The 17154-nt window shown below is 39.6% G+C and overlaps 1 protein-coding gene across 2 annotated transcripts in view; it reads right to left on the bottom strand.

Moving 5' to 3' along the window:
- Window positions 1–356: 356 nt before the first annotated feature.
- Window positions 357–17154, bottom strand: part of SF2 (splicing factor 2) — a 40424-nt gene continuing 23626 nt past the window's right edge. Inside the window, exons 3-5 of one of the 2 annotated variants that reach the window (XR_008407303.2) lie at window positions 12308–12480; window positions 1828–2284; window positions 357–1077 (exon numbers count right to left, since the gene is read on the bottom strand). Coding sequence is in view for 1 of the 2 variants with exons in the window: in XM_053779234.2 (XP_053635209.1) it covers window positions 2081–2284; window positions 12308–12480 (377 nt within the window). In the remaining variant the exon portion in view is untranslated. Of the gene's footprint in view, window positions 1078–1161; window positions 2285–12307; window positions 12481–17154 lie in introns of those variants that run through there. The other variant, XM_053779234.2, reaches the window with a different exon arrangement.

Genomic DNA, 17154 nt, shown 5'->3' with positions numbered 1-17154 from the left:
ATTTTTGATCAAGAGCTCCTCACCAGCACTGAGGAACCTCCCTTCAGAGGTTATATCCAGAGAAAAATTAAATCTTCCTGCAGGAAATGAGAAATGCTGTTTTACAACACATCAGTCTTGTGTGTAGGAAACAATTGCCTACTGAAGTACTCAACCTGTTGGTAAGATAATGCACCTTATGATGCTAATTGGAAAAAAAAAAAAAATAAAAATAAATTCCCAATATTCTCTCATCAATTTAGATTTAATACCAAATATAGGGCCATTCACAAATAATTTCTCCAAAATTATTATTATAATCAAAAAGAATATCTCCAAAAAACACCCCAATGAATATGATTTAAAGAAACTCTGAACAACATTGATATTTTATTGGTGAATCACTGCCATTTTAACAGTTGTCCTTGAAGGCTAATGTTGCTGGAAAAGAAAATCTGATTAATAATTACCGAGACGGTTCGTTTTTAATATCCCCCTTATGTTTTAAGACTCGTCCTATCTCTAGCAAGAATTATTTCTTTTATAAATAAAATCTGGCTTATCTTTAAAATCTCTCCTTTAACCACCCCAATTAAATATCTAGAGGATTTCATATTCATGTCAGAGACTGGCAATTTTTTTTTTTTTTAAACTTTGTACTAACTAGAGGACTATGCCGGGAATTTTATTATCATGTTCAGGCAATTGAGGGGAGGGAAGGTGAATTCTTAACTCACAAATCCAGTCCTCTGCTACTTGGTGAATCCCTTGACCGATTCAAATCCTTATCCACAAGTGATCCATGATCCTCCAGTGAGTTCCTCCAAGCGCAGAACCTGTCCCCGCATAATCCTTTTGTCTCCTTGGTAAGGCCAAGTGTGAGATCCTTTGTGATCCAAGTTATCCAATCCAATAGTGTGATCCTCCCCTTGCTAGCTTGCTGCAGCATGTATCCTCCTGATCCTTTGATCCTGATTGAGCCTCTCGTCCATGCCACTGTGAATCCTCCTCCTCCACTTCTTAAATCCTAGCTTTCCAAAATCTACGATAATTTGGCAGGAAGGATGGCCATATTGCAGCAGCCTACTAGCTACGGGACTGTGTAGAGAGAAAAACAAACAATTAGTCTCGAGTCATACGATGTCTATAGCCTACAGGTAAAGCTTCATTCAATACAAAATCCAGAAGACAAATTTTTATTGAACAGTTTATTAAAATGTATGTGGTGTATTTACACACTGAATACTAAGAAAAATATTAGATATAAGAATTGCTCAGGTGAGGAGGCAGAATGGAATGTGAGAACAAAAATAACAGCACAGTTATTAGACAAGTGAACTTAAATTGGCATAGGAGCCACTAAATAAAACTTAATTGGCCTTGTTGCCTGACTAATGTTAACCTCATAACATATGCTTTTTGTAAACTTAATACAGTCTTACATTAAATCTACAAATTTAACTTGCCCTTTGTATACGAAGACATTGAAAGTTCCCTTAATACTGAACATTGACCACAGAATAGACTGCATACACCTATGTAAATTGGAAATCTTTGTTAGTCACCTTTAATAAAAATTCTAAAAAAGTACAAAAAACTTTCCATTAGGCTGCATTTCCACAAAACAAGTATGCCACTGAGCAATGTGCTATTTTTTTTTTTTAAACTGGCTGCCCAATCTTGCATCTAATATGGCATTTCACTAACCAACTTGATTTTTCCAAACTTTTAAGTTAAGGGCAATGATGCTACATACACACTGGAGGGCCTTTTAACAAAATGAGAAATAATGGGGACAGCCAGTGAACCAAAGGGCAAGTGGGACGTTTGACTGGCAACAGTGCAGACCTGACGTCCTCCAGTCCAGTGCCAAGGGCTGTATGGGTCCGGAGACACTATCAGGTCAGCTCAGGGCACCCGAGGTCAGTGTGGAGATTAGTGCTCCTTTTAAAGATGAGTCCAAATAGGATGCTGCAGCCTATTACTTGGCACCCATCACATATTTGGGTTGAGTCCACCAGGTTAAGTCTGTGGGCTAGACATACATCACTTCTCTGTACCCAAGACTTTTACCAGGTATCACACTCCCACCGAGTGTATCTTAGTAACGCTCTCGGGACCTGGACCGAGACTGTGATGGGGACCGAGAATACGATCGTCGCACTGGTGAATATGTAGGAGAGCCTCGATAGCCACGAGGTGAGCGGGATCGGGACCGTGACCGCCCACGGCCACCCCCACCCCCACCCGAGGCTGGACTTGATCCTCCGTAATCTTCTTTCACACGAATGTAAGAATTTTCCCCCTGCAATAAAATTTAAAAAATATGATTAAAGATTTCTATGCAAGTTGAGGTTTCCCTGGTCAGCAAAAAATTATTTGCCGATTTTCAGATGCATAGAGAGAACTGCACAGAAATCCAACTTAAAAAAGTATATTCCTAAATTCCTTGTAAAATAGATAAAACTTAGGCAGAAAAAAGTTGTATCCATACCCTCTTAAATCATCCAAACCAAGTTTACACTGATCCTTGAATTTCCTAATGAGTTTCATTATTAAAAAATATCTTCACATTTTTTATACATTACATATCATTTCCCCCCACATTTAATATATGTAGGCTAACTTGTAAAATAGTTAAAACATTAAAATTTATCAAACTATATCTTCAGCCAATATGAAGCAGTTAACTGTTCACACTGATAGTAAAGAAAAGTATGTGCTTATGCTGTTTTAAGTTGTCTAATAACACTCAGGGTAAAAACAAAATGGAAGATATCATATATAAATTTGCAAGAAGATGTACAAATTGAAGTCAAAGGTGAAGCCAAAGAGAAAGGGATTAAAAAGTCACAAAGAAGGAAAGAGATGGGGTATGGGGTTAAGAGCTGAAGAGAAGCAGGGATGGAGGAGGGGATAGAGTTCAAGAGAAAAAGGGAGATGGAGCAGAAGAGATAGATGGAGGGGAAGGATAAAGGTGTGAAGTTAAAAGATGGGAGGAACTGTTATGATTAGGCTAAGGCTTAACTTATAAGGCTAATTATATTCCCTCCTAGTATGTGTCAGTATCACACATCAAGGGCATGTTTATTCCCCTCCTCTCCCCATGCTTTCACCACATGAAATACAAGATAAATTATATTTTTCAAAATATCGCTGTACTTGCTACCACAGCACATTCAAATACAAAAGAGCAAGTTATGAGTGAAACAAGACCTACTTGTGATTATTTTTTTTTTTTTTATTATCACACCGGCCGATTCCCACCAAGGCAGGGTGGCCCGAAAAAGAAAAACTTTCACCATCATTCACTCCATCACTGTCTTGCCAGAAGGGTGCTTTACACTACAGTTTTTAAACTGCAACATTAACACCCCTCCTTCAGAGTGCAGGCACTGTACTTCCCATCTCCAGGACTCAAGTCCGGCCTGCCGGTTTCCCTGAATCCCTTCATAAATGTTACTTTGCTCACACTCCAACAGCACGTCAAGTATTAAAAACCATTTGTCTCCATTCACTCCTATCAAACACGCTCACGCATGCCTGCTGGAAGTCCAAGCCCCTCGCACACAAAACCTCCTTTACCCCCTCCCTCCAACCCTTCCTAGGCCGACCCCTACCCCGCCTTCCTTCCACTACAGACTGATACACTCTTGAAGTCATTCTGTTTCGCTCCATTCTCTCTACATGTCCGAACCACCTCAACAACCCTTCCTCAGCCCTCTGGACAACAGTTTTGGTAATCCCGCACCTCCTCCTAACTTCCAAACTACGAATTCTCTGCATTATATTCACACCACACATTGCCCTCAGACATGACATCTCCACTGCCTCCAGCCTTCTCCTCGCTGCAACATTCATCACCCACGCTTCACACCCATATAAGAGCGTTGGTAAAACTATACTCTCATACATTCCCCTCTTTGCCTCCAAGGACAAAGTTCTTTGTCTCCACAGACTCCTAAGTGCACCACTCACTCTTTTTCCCTCATCAATTCTATGATTCACCTCATCTTTCATAGACCCATCCGCTGACACGTCCACTCCCAAATATCTGAATACGTTCACCTCCTCCATACTCTCTCCCTCCAATCTGATATTCAATCTTTCATCACCTAATCTTTTTGTTATCCTCATAACCTTACTCTTTCCTGTATTCACCTTTAATTTTCTTCTTTTGCACACCCTACCAAATTCATCCACCAATCTCTGCAACTTCTCTTCAGAATCTCCCAAGAGCACAGTGTCATCAGCAAAGAGCAGCTGTGACAACTCCCACTTTGTGTGTGATTCTTTATCTTTTAACTCCACGCCTCTTGCCAAGACCCTCGCATTTACTTCTCTTACAACCCCATCTATAAATATATTAAACAACCACGGTGACATCACACATCCTTGTCTAAGGCCTACTTTTACTGGGAAAAAATTTCCCTCTTTCCTACATACTCTAACTTGAGCCTCACTATCCTCGTAAAAACTCTTCACTGCTTTCAGTAACCTACCTCCTACACCATACACTTGCAACATCTGCCACATTGCCCCCCTATCCACCCTGTCATACGCCTTTTCCAAATCCATAAATGCCACAAAGACCTCTTTAGCCTTATCTAAATACTGTTCACTTATATGTTTCACTGTAAACACCTGGTCCACACACCCCCTACCTTTCCTAAAGCCTCCTTGTTCATCTGCTATCCTATTCTCCGTCTTACTCTTAATTCTTTCAATTATAACTCTACCATACACTTTACCAGGTACACTCAACAGACTTATCCCCCTATAATTTTTTCACTCTCTTTTATCCCCTTTGCCTTTATACAAAGGAACTATGCATGCTCTCTGCCAATCCCTAGGTACCTTACCCTCTTCCATACATCTATTAAATAATTGCACCAACCACTCCAAAACTATATCCCCACCTGCTTTTAACATTTCTATCTTTATCCCATCAATCCCGGCTGCCTTACCCCCTTTCATTTTACCTACTGCCTCACGAACTTCCCCCACACTCACAACTGGCTCTTCCTCACTCCTACAAGATGTTATTCCTCCTTGCCCTATACACGAAATCACAGCTTCCCTATCTTCATCAACATTTAACAATTCCTCAAAATATTCCTTCCATCTTCCCAATACCTCTAACTCTCCATTTAATAACTCTCCTCTCCTATTTTTAACTGACAAATCCATTTGTTCTCTAGGCTTTCTTAACTTATTAATCTCACTCCAAAACTTTTTCTTATTTTCAACAAAATTTGTTGATAACATCTCACCCACTCTCTCATTTGCTCTCTTTTTACATTGCTTCACCACTCTCTTAACTTCTCTCTTTTTCTCCATATACTCTTCCCTCCTTGCATCACTTCTACTTTGTAAAAACTTCTCATATGCTAACTTTTTCTCCCTTACTACTCTCTTTACATCATCATTCCACCAATCGCTCCTCTTCCCTCCTGCACCCACTTTCCTGTAACCACAAACTTCTGCTGAACACTCTAACACTACATTTTTAAACCTACCCCATACCTCTTCGACCCCATTGCCTATGCTCTCATTAGCCCATCTATCCTCCAATAGCTGTTTATATCTTACCCTAACTGCCTCCTCTTTTAGTTTATAAACCTTCACCTCTCTCTTCCCTGATGCTTCTATTCTCCTTGTATCCCATCTACCTTTTACTCTCAGTGTAGCTACAACTAGAAAGTGATCTGATATATCTGTGGCCCCTCTATAAACATGTACATCCTGAAGTCTACTCAACAGTCTTTTATCTACCAATACATAATCCAACAAACTACTGTCATTTCGCCCTACATCATATCGTGTATACTTATTTATCCTCTTTTTCTTAAAATATGTATTACCTATAACTAAACCCCTTTCTATACAAAGTTCAATCAAAGGGCTCCCATTATCATTTACACCTGGCACCCCAAACTTACCTACCACACCCTCTCTAAAAGTTTCTCCTACTTTAGCATTCAAGTCCCCTACCACAATTACTCTCTCACTTGGTTCAAAGGCTCCTATACATTCACTTAACATCTCCCAAAATCTCTCTCTCTCCTCTGCATTCCTCTCTTCTCCAGGTGCATACACGCTTATTATGACCCACTTCTCGCATCCAACCTTTACTTTAATCCACATAATTCTTGAATTTACACATTCATATTCTCTTTTCTCCTTCCATAACTGATCATTTAACATTACTGCTACCCCTTCCTTTGCTCTAACTCTCTCAGATACTCCAGATTTAATCCCATTTATTTCCCCCCACTGAAACTCTCCTACCCCCTTCAGCTTTGTTTCGCTTAGGGCCAGGACATCCAACTTCTTTTCATTCATAACATCAGCAATCATCTGTTTCTTGTCATCCGCACTACATCCACGCACATTTAAGCAACCCAGTTTTATAAAGTTTTTCTTCTTCTCTTTTTTAGTAATTGTATACAGGAGAAGGGGTTACTAGCCCATTGCTCCCGGCATTTTAGTCGCCTCATACGACACGCATGGCTTACGGAGGAAAGATTCTTTTCCACTTCCCCATGGACAATAGAAGAAATAAAAAAGAACAAGAGCTATTTAGAAAAAGGAGAAAAACCTAGATGTATGTATATATATATATGCATGTGCGTGTCTGTGAAGTGTGACCAAAGTGTAAGTAGGAGTAGCAAGATATCCCTGTTATCTTAGCGTGTTTATGAGACAGAAAAAGAAACCAGCAATCTTACCATCATGCAAAACAGTTACAGGTTTTTGTTTCACAGTCATCTGGCAGGACGGTAGTACTTCCCTGGGTGGTTGCTGTCTACCAACCTACTACCTAGGACCAACCTACTACCTAGGACCAACCTACTACCTATCTACCTATCCAAATTTTTGTATTTGCAGCCTGGCCTGTGTCCAGATTTACCTGGTAAATGCCTGATCAACCAAGATATTGATCTAGCTATTGTCACTCCACATGCAAGAGAGGAACCAACCTTCAGTGCATCATTATCAAGTCATGAAGGGTATTGATGAACTGAGGAAACTTGGATTGCCTCTCTAAACTGACTTAACAATATAGACTTGGTCCATGCTTTAACCCTTAAACTGTCCAAACGTAGATCTACGTTTTTTCAACATTTGAAAGTATGTAAAAAACGTAATCTTTTTTTTTTGTTTTTTTTTACATTTGAAAACGTGTAAAAAAAACTTTGATCTACGTTTTTTTTGGTTATACAGTGGACCCCCGCTTAACGATCACCTCCAAATGCGACCAATTATGTAAGTGTATTTATGTAAGTGCGTTTGTACGTGTATGTTTGGGGGTCTGAAATGGACTAATCTACTTCACAATATTCCTTATGGGAAAAAATTCGGTCAGTACTGGCACCTGAACATACTACTGGAATGAAAAAAGTTCGTTAACCGGGGGTCCACTGTATTTGAAAATATGTAAAAAAAAAAACGTATATCTACTTTTGGACCACTACGCATGTGAATAAAAATTTGTTTGGACAGTTTAAGGGTTAAGCATCTCAAGAATTTCTTTCTTGCTAAACTGAAGAAGTGTTAGGTTTACAATGTGCTAGACTAAACATTCTTTCAGTTCCATGCAATACAAGTCATTAACATGCATACCAACAACTAAAGCTGAAACTAAGCCTTCACCCACTACCACAAGTAAAAATTATATCAAGCACATACTACAGATGCTCCTAACTTGTTAAAATACCCTGGCCTAAATTAAAAAATAATTGCTTTACATCATCCATTTCTCACCAAGACAAAAAAATGCTCATCTTCATTCATTCCCTATGTCTTTTAGAAGCAAGCAGACATTGGTCATGGGCTTGAAGCAAGTAGATATCACAATCATGGGCTTGAAGTAAGAAGCACCATAGTCATGGGCTTGAAAAGTCCACTAGTTTAGTTCCCAACAATTTTAACATAATCTGTTACTTTGAAGACTTGGTGAAATTTTCATTTCTTTAAGCTGTATGATTACTAAGAACAGTGGAACCTCAAAAATCGAACTGCTCCCAACACGACCAATTATGTAAGTGTATTTTTGCAAGTGCTTTTATAAGTGTATTTTTGAGGGTCTGAAATGGACTAATCTAATTTACATTATTCCTGATGGGAATAAATTCATTCGGTAAAGGCACTCGAACAGCCTTCTGGACCGAAGAAAGTTTGATATTTGAGGTTCCACTGTACTAGAACTGCTTGTTTACTTTTTACTCTTAATAAAAAAAAATGCCTTAATTATTAATTCACTACTTCTATCATTATTTCACTCACATCACAGATACTGTATACCTATGACTGGTTTTAAATTTTCTACCCTAGCAGCCCAGCCCTTTTCTGCTTATTGCCATTTCAATTAGGCTAATATTCTGGGCCCATTGTCCCATCCATCCATCACAGCCCTGTTGACCAGGTACTTCAGAGGTAGTGATCCAACTTCGTGAAAATTTCTACACTGGCTCTGACAATATTTCTGTATCTGCTGGAAGCAGTTGTGTGACATCTTGGACCATGGATTTTAACACATTTAGAGGGAGAGAACTAATCCTGTTCTAGTCATACACAACCTAGGGGAATCGGTGGCAATCAGGTTCCAACCAAGGAAGGGAAGGACAGGTAATTTCCTTACATCAAGTGCCCCTCACCAGCATCAGGGAACCTACCTTGAGGAAACAAGTGGGATGTTAAACATGTTCCCTTATTGCACCTGTGGTGCCCCTTTAACTGGATAAATTTTACACTTTCAATATCTCACTCCAGTGCATTGTTATGGTAGTGTGTAGACTAGGAATTGGGCCCTCAAGTGGCTTTCATGTAAGTAATGTCAGGTATATTCTTTCCTCCAGAGAGTACACTCCCAGTATTCCAAGGCTGATGTTTTATTAGCTATATGCAAGCAGTAATTGATCTTTATCTTTTCCAGCCCTGATCTCTCTCCTACTTTGAATGGAGCTGTCAACACAGAGCAATATATACAAAATGAAAAAGCAAAGGCGATTTGAACAGCATAACCATTGGAATTATTTTTATTTTTTTTAAGAGCTCTCATTATCCACTGTCATTTCTTTAGCCTTTGCTGTGTTCTTTACATGGTATATCATTTGACATTATTATGCACAAGTATTTTACATGTTCCTTTCACAAACTACTGTAATAAAAACTACAGTAATCCGAGTTCAAACTACAGATATAATTCTTTCCAAGTCTTCGGCAACAAATTACTGTAAATTTTGATGAAAGCTGCAAAATGGGTGCCTCGCTTAGCCAAGCACTCAGGCCACTCAACAATCCCAATTCAAATCTACCCAACTATCAAAGGAGAAACTAAATCTAGCTAAGAGGTTTCTGAATCCTTTAACTACCCAACACCAGTACTCACTTCTACAACCCCTCATCCGATAAATGTATTTAAAAAACTAGAAAACAGTCCCATTTTCTCCTTTATACTCTAGCCTAAGCCTCACCCTCCTTATAAAAGCTTTTAGCATTATTTTATTTAATTGTGGCAATGTTTCTCTCTCCAGGAGCTTTGTCAAGCCGTTACCTGGCTTGACAAAGCTCCTGGAGAATGAAACGTTGCCACAATAAAATGTCACATTAGTTGCACTTGTGTCCTTTTACTTTACATTTTTTTTTTTTTTTTTTCAACAAGTCGGTCGTCTCCCACCGAGGCAGGGTGACCCACAAAAAAGAAAGAAAATCCCCAAAAAGAAAATACTTTCATCATCATTCAACACTTTCACCACACTCACACATTATCACTGCTTTTGCAGAGGTGCTCAGAATATAACAGTTTAGAAGCATATACGTATAGAGATACACAACATATCCCTCCAAACTGCCAATATCCCAAACCCCTCCTTTAAAGTGCAGGCATTGTACTTCCCATTTCCAGGACTCAAGTCCGACTATATGAAAATAACCGGTTTCCCTGAATCCCTTCACTAAATATTACCCTGCTCACACTCCAACAGATCGTCAGGTCCCAAGTATCATTCGTCTCCATTCACTCCTATCTAACACGCTCATGCACGCTTGCTGGAAGTCCAAGCCCCTCACCCACAAAACCTCCTTTACCCCCTCTTTCCAACCCTTTCGAGGACGACCCCTACCCCTCTTTCCTTCCCCTATAGATTTATATGCTTTCCATGTCATTCTACTTTGATCCATTCTCTCTAAATGACCAAACCACCTCAACAACCCCTCTTCTGCCCTCTGACTAATGCTTTTATTAACTCCACACCTTCTCCTAATTTCCACACTCCGAATTTTCTGCATAATATTTACACCACACATTTACTTTACATATCGTTGGTAATTCTACCAACATTTTTTTTTTTTCAACAAGTTGGCCATCTCCCACCGAGGCAGGGTGACCCAAAAAAGAAAATACTTTCATCATCATTCAACACTTTCACCTCACTCACTCACACACAATCACTGCTTTTGCAGAGGTGCTCAGAACACAACAGTTTAGAAGCATATACGTATAAAGATACACAACATATCCTTCCAAACTGCTAATATCCCAAACCCCTCCTTTAGAGTGGAGGCATTGTACGTACATCCCATTTCTACGACTCAAGTCTGGCTATATAAAAATAACCGGTTTTCCTGAATCCCTTCCTAAATATTACCCTGCTCACACTCCAATAGATCATCAGGTCCCAAATACCACTCGTCTCCATTCACTCCTATCAAACACGCTCCTGCACGCCTGCTGGAAGTCCAAGCCTCTCGTCCACAAAACCTCCCTTACCCCTTCCTTCCAACCTTTTCGAGGACGACCCCTTCCCCGCCTTCCTTCTCCTACAGATTTAAATATTCTCCATGTCATTCTACTTTGATCCATTCTCTCTAAATAACCAAACCCCCTCAACATCCCCTCTTCAGCCCTCTGACTAATACTTTTATTAACTCCACACCTCCTAATTTCCACACTCCGAATTTTCTGCATATTTACACCACACATTGCCCTTAGACAGGGCATCTCCACTGCCTCCAACCGCCTCCTCGCTGCTGCATTCACAACCCAAGCTTCACACCCATATAAGAGTGTTGGTACTACTATACTTTCATACATTCCCTTCATTGCCTCCACAGATGTTTTTTGATTCCACATGTACCTCAATGCACCACTCACCTTTTTTTCCCTCATCAATTCTATGATTAACCTCATCCTTAATCATTCGATACCCTCATCACCTTACTCTTTTCTATTTTCACTTTCAACTTTCTACCTTTACACACTCCCAAACTCATCCACTAACCTTTGCAATTTTTCTTTAGAATCTCCCATAAGCACAGTATCATCAGCAAAAAGTAACTCAATTCCCATTTTGTATTTGATTCCCCATAATTTAATCCCACCCCTCTCCTGAACACCCTAGCATTTACTTCTTTTACAACCCCATCTATAAATATATTAAACAACCATGGTGACATTACACATCCCTGTCTAAGACCTACTTTTACCGGGAAGTAGTCTCCCTCTCTTCTACACACCCTAACCTGAGCCTCACTATCCTCATAAAAACTCTTAACAGCATTTAGTAACTTACCACCTATTCTATATACTTGCAACATCTGCCACATTGCTCCCCTATCCACATTGACCCCTGGAACGCTCTCAAGGTAAACTTCACTTTACATGGTAAAAATTCTTAAAATTTTAACTTTCTCTCCCTTCACCTACTCAGGTATTTGCCATTTAAAATCACAGGCTCCTCCTAAGAATTAACCTCATCACTTATTTGAAAGTTAACTGCTATTTTAATTTTACCTACCAATCCTTGGTGGTATGTACTTATCAAAGCCTTTCTTAAAATCTATGTACAGGAGGGCTCCATGTACTTGGCATCCACTTTTTGGTGCTCCAAATTTTTGTTGGCTTTCAACTTAGTCACTGTTCAATACAGTAGGTGCTTTTACCACTTTCCCACCGTTTTCACACAACTGAGCAAGGGAAGGATGACTGGCACCATATTTTAAGGTAAATAATACATGTACTGTGAATTTATTTAGCTTTTTGTACCTTTTTCTTTTATGCCTAGCTGCATTGACAACTTAGTACATGTACATAAGTGTAAACATTATCAGGTGTTTTAAATGCATTTGATAAAAAAAAAAAATTTCCCACCAGCCAGCAATTTTCACTTATTGCACAGGGTCAGGAACCTAAGAGCTATACAAATGGGGTCCTCCTGTATGTTACTACTATGAAGACAATTTTTGTACAGTACTGCTTGTATAATTTAATTAAAATTAATTTGAGTAAAGAATGAACTATGTACACAACCCTGTATATTCTTACCTCATGTGATCGAAATTTTGAGTCATCTAACTTCTTAACAGCATATTTCATATCCTCATAACGGAGAAATTCAACGACACCTGTGCCATCTTTGTAAACATCTGCATAGCACACATCACCTGCTTCTCGCATGTGATCTTTTAGGTCCTGCCAGCTACCAGTTGGAGGTAAACCTGAAAAGAATATGTTTCTTAAAACTAAAGCTAGTTAATGTCAATAATACTAAATGGAATGTATAAAACATAAGTTTACTAAATTTAAAAAGAGAAACTTTCGTTTTTCCTTTTAGGTCACCCTGCCTCAGTGGGATATAACCAGTTTGATGAAGAAAAAGAAAGAAAGAAAGAAAGAAAGAAAGAAAGAAAGAAAGAAAGAAAGAAAGAAAAACTAACATCGTTAAAAGGAGGTTTTTTTCTAAGAAGAAATGGCCACACTCTGGAGAGCCATATAAATGACAAAGGAATAAGAAAAAAAGTAGTGTGAACATGGAGATGTACTGCCTCAGAAGGTTAAAGAACTGTTTTTCCCAAGAAAGAATACATCACGTAACAATATTCACAACTAAATGGTGATTAATTTTAATTATCTCCCATGTCCATTTACATTATTGAGGCCAGTGTAGCTCACATCGGTCAATATGTAATTTCTAGTGCTTTCCAAAATTTGGCGTAGGAGGCCTGGGAGGCCTTGGGATGAGAGAATAGGTCAGAATGTGCAGTAAAGAAAAAATTGGGGCCTTTGCAATGCACTATGTAAATGCTATCTAAGCTCAACATGCAGCAATGAAGCAATAGTCTCACACTCAAGTGCATTAAGAGTCTTATTTCTGTGACAACAACAAAGAGGATGTAGAATATGATAAGTTTTATTGGCGAGAAGACAAAGTGACAGGAAAGAAAACTGGGAACAGTACTGAAAACCCTGATCCCCTAAACATCTACCTCAGGCGTAAGCACAACCACACAAAGACCATGCCATAAGCAAAAGGTTGACAAGTGATCCAGTAGTGTCCCTAGTGCTATCCTCAAGAGATGTGGTAGACCATGGGACACAACTCCAGTGTGATAGAGATGATGCTGGTGCTTCCATTAGCAAGGGTAGTGGGTCGCAAGCAATGCCAGCAGCACATGTAGCATCGGTTGGTGGGGCAAAGAGGCATGTAGCACCAGCCAAAGGAAAAACTTATACATTGCAAGTATCCAGCAAACACCAACAGACCATGTCTGAGATTGGAAGGAGGATGCACATCTTGCACCCAATCCCTGCCAATATGAAGACAAAGCAGAATACTGCCAAACTGTGCAGAATGATGATGCAGGCGAACTTCATTTCTTGATGAACCCCTAACGGTAATGATAACTCAAACAAATGGATACTACCAGTATACAATAATGAACACATTTTCTTTCAGCATGGTCAACTTCACAAGTGTAAAGACAACAGCAGCTGCGATGCATCTCTTCAGGAAGTGGCTAACGCAATGGTCTGGAGTTTTGAGACACTCTGACCGTGGGTTCAAATCCCACCCGTGGTATGGTTTCTTCAGGAAGTTATTAATAGCCTCCATGTAATGTTGTGAGGATAATGATGGAGCTACAGCAGTTCCCCCTTATTCGCGGGGTCATGTTCCAAGACCACCCGCAAATTTTGGGGAAGAGAGAGGGATGGGGGGGGGGGGGGACACGAATTCCGGAGACTAAAAAAAAAAAGAAATGCCTATTTTTATAGTTTAAATCCTAAATATGCCACCAAAAAAAACTAATTTAATTTCAAACTCAACTTTTATAAATCACCATGAATATGTGTGTGTGTGTGAGAGAGAGATAGAGCTAGATAGATAGAGATAGATAGAGAGAGCTTCAACATAGGAGGGATGTGGGTGGCCTTACTGTTATGTACAAGGCCAATACAGTGGATCCCCGGTAAACAATATTTTTTCATTCCAGAAGTATGTTCAGGTGCCAGTACTGACCGAAATTGTTCCCATAAGGAATATTGTGAAGTAGATTAGTCCATTTCAGACCCTCAAACATACGCGTACAAACACACTTACATAAATGGTCGCATTGGGAGATGATCGTTATGCGAGGGTCCACTGTATTGTCAAAGTACCACACTTGGATCCACTTCGAGGAGAGCGTGAAACAAGCTTTTATGCCACAAGACGGGCAGAAAGCAGCAACTTCACTCTGGCTGTACCCTTCTCCAGAACTTTACTCCATCTGAGATCCTATATACCCAGGATGACTCGAGTATGGAACACATTCGTACAGCATAACGATGTCAACGAGATAAAGTCAGTTGATCAAATGAAAATGCTGGCCCACAGATGGCTCCAACTTCATCCTGTTCCCTACTTGTATGTCTCATAACAATAAAAATGCTTTCAAATGAGCTGATGTAGGCAACAGCTCTTAGCTTGCCAATAAAGTTAGGAATCCTTAACCTGTAAATAGCATGTCAATAAAGCTAGGGATCCTTAACCTTGTCAAACCCTGTGTAAAAAAAAAAAAGATAAGAGAGAGGTAGAGAGATATAGAGAGAGATATAGAGAGAGAGATAAAGAGAGATAAAGAGAGAGAGAGATAAAGAGAGAGAGATAAAGAGAGAGAGATAAAGAGAGAGTGAGATATAGAGAGAGTGAGATATAGAGAGAGTGAGATATAGAGAGAGTGAGATATAGAGAGAGTGAGATATAGAGAGAGAGAGAGATAGAGAGAGATAGAGAGAGAGAGATAGAGAGAGATAGAGAGAGAGAGAGAGAGATAGAGAGAGAGAGAGAGAGATATATATATAGAGAGAGAGAGAGATATAGAGAGAGAGAGAGATAGAGAGAGAGAAAGAGAGAGAGATATATATATAGTGAGAGAGAGATATAGAGAGATATAGAGAGAGAGAGATATAGAAATATAGATAGAGATATAGAGATAGAGATATAGAGATAGAGATATAGAGAGAGATATAGAGAGAGAGATATAGAGAGAGATATAGAGAGAGAGATATAGAGAGAGAGATATAGAGAGAGAGATATAGAGAGAGATATATAGAGAGAGATACAGATATATATATATATATATATATAGATATATATATATATATATATATATATATATATATATATATATATATATATATATATATATATATATATATATATATATATATATATATATATATATATATATATATATATATATATATATATATATATATATATATATATATATATATATATATATATATAGATATATATATATATATATATATATATATGAGAGAGAGAGAGAGAGAATCTTGAAATGATGTTCTTCAAGCTCTGCATAAACACTAGTACCTCTGTACTAGCATGTGCAATGTACAGACCTCAGTGGCAACATGCAGACCCCATCAACATACTAATGGAAAATATTGACCTCAGTGGCAACATGCAGACCCCATCAACATCCTAATGGAAAATATTGACTCCCTTCTGCTACAACGCAACTGTCAATATATCATAATTGTTGGTGACCTCAACCAGCACCTTATACAGAGGGACTTTGATGACCTTCTTGCAATGTTTGACATGAGCAACTTTGTTGATTTCCCTACTCACATCTCTGGCTCCTCCCCTGACCCAGTAGCTAGTGATCTGGCAGAAGGCATAGTCACTTGTCAACCCCTCGGCTATGTTGGATCGTCTGACCACAAGGCTGTTTTTACGACACTTAAGATCCCAACAGAACGAGGTGAGGAGTCCACACGCACAACCTGGCTATGGGAAAGAGGTAATTGTCCCAGCCTCCCTTTGCTCTGGAGCTCACACCACCGATTGGAATGCTCTTCTCCAAGGGGATGTTGACAACCAAGTGAAAGTCTTCACTGGACACATCCTTAATCTACAACAAGAACACATTCTCACCGGCAATATGTGACTAAGCCTCACAGATCAGCCTTGGTTTGGCTTTCGTTGTAGAGAGGCTGCTACTGCTAAGTACAAAGCATGGCGAAGGTATAAGAGACATCCTACCACTTATAACAGGAACTTGCACAGGCAAGCCTGTAGGTATATGGGTGACGTTCAAAAGTGGGCCATTGCTAAATGGGAGGTGGACACTAAAAGAAAGCTAGCATCAGGTAGGGTAGGCTCCAAAACCTGGTGGTCCCTGGTCAAGGACAGACAAGGTTATCGGCCTGATGAACTCATTCCACCTCTAAATCGACAGGATGGGACCACCTCTACTAGTAGTCAAGAGAAGGTGGACCTCTTTGCTGAACACTTTGCTACCAAAATGCAAGTTCCGGATCCAGCAAGAGACCCTCCTTGGCTAGCTGCAAGAACTGTCAAAACTGTCGTTGGTGACAATAAGGCAGGAGGAGATGCATTTCCTTCTTAAATCGCTTGACCAAGAAAAGGCTGTGGGCCCAGACAAGTTGAGCCCAAGATTGCTGAGATGTGCAGACCAGCTAGCAGCACCTCTTAACTCGCATCTTTCAGCACTGCCTAGTACAGTGTAAATGGCCCTCTCTATGGAGAGGCAAATGTAGTCCCTGTTCACAAAAAGAAGAGCAGAGCAGAAATCAGCAACTACAGACCAGTGTCACTCCTGTCAATCACTGGTAAGATCCTTGAGACAATAATCTCAAGACAAATGACAGAGTTTTTTGACTACCACTCACTACTTTATGATCGTCAATATGGCTTCAGGAAAGGTTATTCTGCTGCTGATGTGTTGTTAAACCTCTCCACTAAGTGGCACCAGTCACTGGATGAATCCAAAGTCAGCTGTGTGGTAGCACTGGACATTGCTGGCGCTTTTGACTGGGTGTGGCACCAGGGCCTCTTAGCAAAACTTCAAGCACTGGGA

Source organism: Cherax quadricarinatus, chromosome 29, assembly GCF_038502225.1.
Source record: "Cherax quadricarinatus isolate ZL_2023a chromosome 29, ASM3850222v1, whole genome shotgun sequence".
In the NCBI taxonomy this organism is placed as follows: domain Eukaryota; kingdom Metazoa; phylum Arthropoda; class Malacostraca; order Decapoda; family Parastacidae; genus Cherax; species Cherax quadricarinatus.
This window is presented reverse-complemented; position numbering and strand designations above follow the sequence as displayed.